Here is an 8259-nt window from a genome sequence, read left to right as displayed (position 1 = left end):
TTCGGTACAAATCGACATCCGGTAGAGAAACCCTAAATGCACAATGTTTACAATATTTTGCTTTAAACAAAAGGTTTACGATAGCATGTTCAAATCAGAAGTCAAAATGGCACTATTTTTTTCAATCCATACACAGGGTTGGATGAGAGGGAGGGTGCTCCTCTGATGGACAATTTAGGAAAATTAAGGCCTAATGGTGCACCCTTTTGACACTATTTAGCTTTAAACAAAATGCGTGCTGTAGGATGACCAGAAGTTGGGAAGTTGGAAAAGTTAGACGAAGCATACCCAATTGTCTTGAAACCATTTGGTGCACTTACACTCTCATAAATATTATTGCTCGACAAAAATCGTACGGGTGGGTAGCCACATGTTTCTTCTTTCAAACAAATGAATGAATAAATGACTTGGGCGCAAGCATGAAAGGAAAAAACATATTTTTGTAATAACCAAGAAAATTGTAAAACTTTCAACGGAAACTGAAGGCAAATAAATACATTTTTACCTGCTGATATTTTCGGAAACTAACTGTTACCATCCTCAGACAGTAATGACTGGCTGACTGTCTTCTTCACACTTGGATGATTTTTTGTTTCTAGAAGATAGCTGTAAGTTCACGGAAGATGCCGGCCCCGTCTCTGTTGAGCTTGACTTGTTTCTACTGTCTGATGGCTATGGACTCCTTTATCTTCCGATTTAGGAACTTGCTTTCCTTCTTAACAATCCTAATATTGGGGGAGTCCAATTTGTGACATGTGTTCTTAAGATGTTCTGCGACAGCAGAACTTTTAATCGCACTTTTGCTCTATGACGTGTGTTCTTTCAGCCGATCACCCAGAGCCCTTGCAGTCTCCCCGATGTACACACTGTCGCAGTCCGAACACGGAATACGGTACACCACACCTGATTGATCTACAAGTTATTGACGGAGAGTACTAAGCGGTTTAAAAGCGGTCTGAACGTTATAAGTGCCAAAAATGCGCTTGAATTTCTCTGAAACTCCTTTCACATACGGAAGAAGCGTAAGGGGTGGCTTTCTTTTAAAGCCAGAATTAGATGTGACAGTGCTGTTGGTTTTTGGTTTCTTTTTTTGAGTGGGTTTTAGAAAAAGTCCAGTTCTCATATCCACATCTGGAAAGCGCACCCTTTATATGCAAAAGTTCCTGATCGCGATCCTCCTTCTCGATGACGATATTGTCCGCTCAATGTTGAAGTGGATGGTTGCTTTCAAAGTGCATTATTGGTCCGTATGCGTGGGTTTGCGGTATACTTGTACCTTTAAGTTACCGTCTTCCTTTCGTGTGATGAGAGCATCTGAGAACGGAAGTTGTTTATTGTTCTCAGGCTCGAAGGTGAATTTGATGTCAGTATCTACGTAGGTTGATGTGATCAGTAAACTCCTGAATTTTATCGGTCTTTAACACCACGAAAGTATCATCGACATAACGAAGCCAAATTTTCGGTGGGCAAGGACCGGATTTTAAAGCTTCCATCTCAAAACGTTCCATGAACAAGTTCGCAACCAAGAGCGAGCAAGCTGAACCCATTGCCGCGCCATGACATTGCTTGTAAAATTGATCCTCGAACAAGTTGTGGAGAGGCAGAATTCAAGCAGTCTGAGAACTTGAGAAATGTTCAAATAGGTCCGCCTTTTCCATGTGTCGTCCTCCTAAAGTGCGCGTTTGATGGCAACTATAGCGCTATCAATCGGGATGCTGGTAAACAGAGCTAAAACATCGTAGGAAACCAGCGACTTATCCTCATCAACATGCAAATCCTTGACTAGATCAACAAAATCTTGAGTGTTCTGAACGTGGTGTTCTGACTTGCCGACAAGTGGTGAAATAATGTCTGCTACAAACCGAGCAATGTCATGGGTCACTTAGCCGATGCTAGACACAATAGGATTTTAAGCAGACATAACAACTTGGGTCCGGGGTCTTCCGAGAATTTACGACTGTCTTCTAGAAACACCAAAATCATCCAAGTGTGAAGAAGACAGTCAGCCAGTCATTACTGCCTGAGGATGGTAACAGTTAGTTACCGAGAATATTAGCAAGTAAATATTTATTAATTTGCCCTCAGTTTCCGTTGAAAGTTTTAAAATTTTCTTGGTAATTTTAACTACAGAACGTATGAGCCTACATAGTAGCTATTTGTTTAATATTTAAGAGATTGTCAAGATGTAATATCGAGAATGTAAAGAAGATAAAAATCGAATCAAGGAAATCCCTGCTCCATAAATAAACATGAATGTTCAATTGTAAAATGAAAGATATAAACGTAAATGTTCGGACAAAAGAAAAAACAAAAGTTTTAAGCTATATAAGACCAGGGATATGTCGCTTTTACTATTATTTGATCGATAACCTCATTTCTTTCTTAAAATATTCTTCACCAGAAAAAAATTGAAGTATATGAAAAATGGTTCCGTAGAGAAGAACAGAAAAAACAGTAAATAAAGATAGAAATAGAAAAAGAGAGAAAGAAAAGAAATAGCAGGCACTAGAAGGCATGTAAGAACGATAAAAAGTTAGTGAAAAAAGAAGAGTAAAGAAATTCTAAATTTCCAATGAAAGACAAAGAATGGAAAAAGAAACATGTATGATGAAAGGAAAAGAAAGGACAGGAAGAGAATGTTGCATTGTTCAAAATGGTATTGTTATGGTATGGCATTAACGCATTATAAAATTCACCTGATCTATGCCTTTATTTCTTAGTCCAGGAAAAAATATTCTTGAGTTCAAAATGTTGTATGCATATTATGTTTTTCTTTTGATTTCAATCCAAACAATGAATGATGATATTATATTTATGATATCTAAGTTAATGATTAACTGATAAGCTTATATCTATTTACCATCAAGGTCAGCAAACATGCCAATCGTATGTATATAGAAGTAAGAGGTCAAAGAGCCTAGGTCCACAAATACATAATGGTTGTATGAACTTCAAGTTATTGATATTATGTCTGAGTGTTAACACTACGTGCTGAAAAAAGTACAAGTAAACTTCATAGAAAAAGCAGCCAAATGCTCCGTCCGGCTTCATAATTATAATGTGAGATCGTTATACTTGAATACAAAAATGGGAAAGAAGAAAGAGAGGAAACGATCTGACTCTAACGGATCAAATGCTTCCGATATGGAAAGGAAATACGGAATTCCAAAATCGCACGACCCAAACTTTAAAGGGCCAATACGAAACAGAAGTTGTACAGATGTCCCTTGTTGTATTCTCTTCGCTACTTTCCTTACTGGTGTTGTTCTGATCGCGTGTTTTGCATTCACAAGAGGCAACCCGCACACCATCATCTATCCTTCTGACTACAAAGGCAATATATGCAATATGAGTCAAGAAGTTAAGGACAAACCGTACTCTTTATATTTCGACTATCTTGACTGTCTTTCGTTGTCGGTTGTTCTCACTTTGAATTGCCCAACACCACAGGTTTGCTTGAAGACTTGTCCGCAGGAAACGTTCATGATATACACCAGGTATCCTTTGCAAGTGTATCAAACACCTCCAGTTGGAGGAGTCAATTGGGAGGACTTTATATGCCTTTATGGAGTAGACCCCGAGTATGAAGTTAATGTCAAAGGTAGAAAGATTGTAGATCTTCTGATGCACAAGGAATGTGCTGCCTACTATGTCAGTAGTACACCCATAGGAGGAAGATGTATGCCAACGTTTTTGACATTTGCTGAATCTGGTTTAAATGGCACATCACCTAATGGAAGGAATATCACTGAAGAAAATATCAGCGCTTTGGGGAAGATCTTACAGATTTTTATGGAGTCTGAGCAGGTAAGAAGAAAATAACAATATGCAGCTTGTCTACATGAATTGGTGCAAACTTAAGAGAATATTTCTTTAACAAATATTAAAAAAACATAACAGTTACAAGCTATTTTCCGATGATTTTACTTTGTGCAAACTTGCTAATACTGCCATAAAAGTGGTAATTACATGTAAAGCATAGAATAAAACATAATTATATAAAAACAGGAGGAGTATCAGATTTTTTGTAAAGGAAAAACGCATCTTTAATATCATTTACCGCAATGGTTGATGCATCTGATGAGCTCCTCCTCCTTTTATTGTTTCATCTTTACTATTCATCACCTTCTTTGTTTTGTGTACAGATCGCCAACCTGGTAGACGATTTTCACAAGACTTGGCCTTACCTTGTAATCGGTATGGTCATTGCAATGCTTGGGTCATTCTTCCTTCTTATGCTCCTACAATGGATCGCATCTGTCATTGTTTGGGGAACCATTGCGGCACTCATCGGCATATTTATATGGGGTATTTACTATACCTTCGACAAGTGGAGATGCTATGATATACCAAGGGAAGACTGTGTACCTTCAGAGATTCAAAGTATGTAGTTCAATTTGCTCAATGTGGATAGCTATCTGCGGATTTCCAACGTGTGGTTAGGATTCTTCATCACTCTATGTGTTTTAGCAGCAATAGTTTTACTATTAGTTTTCATCTTATTCACAAGAATCCGAATAGCTACAGCACTTATTGAAGAAGCTAGCCAAGCCTTGGGTATGATGCTGTCTACACTATTTTGGCCAATTATTCCATTTACCTTACAGCTTGCGTTTATTTCTTTTTGGGCGTTCGTTGCTGTATATCTTGCTTCAAGTGGACAGACAAAGTATATTGTAGTCAACGCACCGGATGATTCCGATTTTGAGAATGGAACATTTTGTGATATTATGCAATGGAATTCAAACAGTAATTTTCCTGCTTTGTGTGAATTCGAAACCTTTGGACTTCCAGGATATACTATTTACCTGCAACTTTACATGGTAGTGGCACTTTATTGGGTCACTAACTTCATCATAGCTCTTGGGGAGATGACACTTGCAGGTGCATATGCTTCTTATTACTGGGCACGAGAGAAGCCTAAAGATATTCCTATGCTACCAGTTGTAGCTTCCCTATGGAGATCTGTAGCATTCCACTTTGGATCCCTGGCCTTTGGATCGTTTATCATAGCCGTCATACAGATTATCCGTACGCTCTTTGAATACGTTGAAGAAAAGGTCCAAGCCAAAAGCAACCCAATCACACGCTTCATCTTTTGCTGTTGTAAATGCTTCTTTTGGTGTCTGGAAAAGTTCATGCGATTCATAAATAGAAACGCCTATATCGAAATTGCAGTGTATGGATATAATTTTTGCTCAGCTGCGAAAAATGCATTCTTCCTACTGATGCGAAATATTCTTCGTGTTACCGTTCTCAACAGCATTACAAGTTTTATATTATTTATCTTCAAGTTGACGATAAGTCTTGGGATGTCTATAGGAGCATTTTATTTCTTTTCGTGGTCATCATCGTCAGAAAATCAATTCTTTGGTCTAGCAGATGTTCACTATCTCTGGGTACCGATTTTAGTGGTAGGCTTATCATCATATGTAATTGCTGCAGCTTTTTTTGGAGTATATGATATGGGCGTGGACACCCTTTTTCTTTGTTTTCTTGAAGACCTTGAAAGACATGATGGGTCAGAAGAGAAACCATATTTCATGGCTAAAAGTCTTAGAAATATCTTACATAAGAAAAACAAATCACACAAAACTGAAGAACAGAAAAAGAGTAAAAAGAATAAGGGCAAAAATAAAAGTGGGGAAGACGCGGCTTGGGTTTAATAAACATTCATAATAATTTCTAAGGAACAAATGATTTATTAATGGGGCAGGCTGGAAGTGTGAAATATATAAGACATAGTTTTGCATTGCATCATTAAAGGTAATGACGATATAGTACGTACAAGTGTGTATTTTCAGAAGAAATGATGCAAGGAATCCATCTAGCACAACAGATTTCTGTTTTCTCAAAAATGAGCAGTTTTTGAGAAAAGTGCCAAATTTTATTTCACATGCCATTTTGTTCGTCCATCCTAACATTTTGCCCTGAAATATTTTAAGGTATAAAAATAGTATAAGGTACTAATTCAAAATTTTTGAGAAAGTAGTATCTAGTTTTGTGCCTTTATAATATAAATATCCAGCTTTTGTTGATTTGGTAAGTTGTTATGGTGGACAAACAAATTCTATCAATTTTGGTGCTTTTCTCAAAAACTGCTCATTGTACCAAAAATCTGCTGTGCTAGTTAGATTATTTGCATCACTTCTTTCTGAAAATGCCACTTGACATGTGACGTCATTGCCCGGCAGTATGTGCGCGAATTATGGCAATTTGCATTGTTCTTTGCCCTGCAGTGTGCGTACGAATCGTAGTTTGCTCAGAGCACGTGCATTTTAAATCGCCGACCACATTTCATATAGTACAAGAAAGCCATTGAACAGTGTAGCGGTTCGTCAAGCATATCGATAGACCAGTCCCTCGCCTTTGTTGATAAACAATGATGACAAGTGGTCTATAGATGAATTGACCTCAATGTCTATAAACAAAAGCAAGGTACTGGTATATCGATATGCCTGAGCGAACTGCATACAACTTCTACACTTTTCAATAGCTTTATTGTGATATGGCGGGTTTTAAAAACACGGGCCCTGAACAAAATATGATGTGCGCGCACACTGCCAGGCAGGTAACGATGGGAACTGTGATGATTCGCTCGCATACTGCCAGACAATGAAGTCAGAATTCAACTCATCTATTATAATCTCATGTACTCATCATCATGGCTTTTAAAGATACAATACAAAACAATAACTAAACTTTCCCACTTCGAGTGAAGGGGTAAATTGAGATTTTAACCCCCACCCCTCACTAGAGGAAATTATTTCGTTCATATGGATCTATTTATCTTTTAGTCATACCGTAGTCATACCGAACTCAATTGTTCAATGTAACTTTTACCAGTCTGTATTTTGAGACCGGTACGTTGCAGTGATTCTGTAAGCGTGTGCATTTTTATGTTTGTCTGATGCGTTGTGAGATGGGGTGTATGTAGGTCTTGCTCTCACTCGGTTATTATATATATTTCTTGACTATACCATTTTACACCCTGATGTGGCAGTGACGTTAGTGGCCATTTCTTTGGGCGCAGTCTAAAATCACCAACGTTCGCTCAAAGCGCGGGTGTACTACACACGCACGCGCTTAAAGACGCCGCATAGATACACGAGCGAAACAGCTGCTTCAGCGTGTTGACGTCACTGCCACATCATGTGGAAAATGGTATATATATAGCTTAGAAGACTCACAGAGATCAATTTTTGCTGGACTTGTTGAATATTATTTTGCTGATACAAATTCCTTTTTATATACCAGAAGCGTGTGCATTGCGCCGTATATAAAACTACACGCTTACTGATTTTAATATTAATATCTTAAAACAAAGAACCTTTACTCTAATCAGATTTTGACGCACGCGATGTGACAGTTAAGCCTAAGTAAAGTCTAATTTCTTTACACGTTCGTTGTCTGTGACTAATGACCCATTTATTATAATTTCAACTGGCTGTTGTATTTTATTTTCATTAAACCAGCTTCACCTAGAATTAAATGAGGTAGAAGTGACTAAAGTGTTTCTCTCTTTTCTAATTCTATACTAAACGTGTCAAAGAATACATTTAGTTTAATAAATTTTTCTTACTTTGATAAACGGCAAGACTTTTTTGCTCTTAGAATAAAATTTGAAAATACAAATAACTAAATAAATAAATGAATCAAATAAATAAAAAAATATAGGTTAATAAATGAATAAATATATAAATAAATGAATAATTAAATAAATAAATAAATAAATAAATAAATAAATAAATAAATAAATAAATAAATAAATAAATAAATAAATAAATAAATAAATAAAGTATATTTGATCATGCCTGACTTTGAAAGATTTAATAAGCTGACATGATAACAGATTAGTGACCTTGTCTTTCATGTGTACTTTGATTTGTGTGAATTCTATTGTTTGAGTAGACGAGTCAATATAGGTGTCCTTATGAACTGTTGTGTGTAAAGAATACTACATTACCCTTTATTTCTATATTCAAATCCGGTATCATTTTTCTGGACACATTAATTGATTATTACATAGAATGAATAGTTTGTTGCTGAGTCAGAATAAGACACCGACCCATTCTGGGGGTGTGGCAGTTATGATGTGTGCCTCCACCGGCGGTGTTGTTCGGTATAAGCCTCAATGTCGTAATTTTTAAAAGATTCTGAATCCTTGAATATGGACATAAAATTGCGAATTATGTTGTTGTGTCTCTACAATGTATTATTACCTATATCAAGCATATGTTGCTAATCAATAAGAAGAAT

General features: G+C 36.8%; 1 protein-coding gene across 1 annotated transcript; it reads left to right on the top strand.

The window, feature by feature from the left end:
- The first annotated feature begins 3087 nt into the window (after nucleotides 1-3087).
- Nucleotides 3088-5666, top strand: LOC140154401 (choline transporter-like protein 4). Its single transcript, XM_072176969.1, has 4 exons — nucleotides 3088-3807; nucleotides 4146-4383; nucleotides 4471-5106; nucleotides 5503-5666. Exons 1-4 carry the CDS (start codon nucleotides 3088-3090, stop codon nucleotides 5664-5666), a joined length of 1758 nt encoding a protein of 585 aa, XP_072033070.1.
- The last annotated feature ends 2593 nt before the right edge of the window (nucleotides 5667-8259 follow it).

Source organism: Amphiura filiformis, chromosome 6, assembly GCF_039555335.1.
Source record: "Amphiura filiformis chromosome 6, Afil_fr2py, whole genome shotgun sequence".
NCBI lineage: Eukaryota > Metazoa > Echinodermata > Ophiuroidea > Amphilepidida > Amphiuridae > Amphiura > Amphiura filiformis.
The sequence above is the reverse complement of the archived record's forward strand: the minus strand, read 5'-3'. Positions and strand labels throughout refer to the sequence as shown.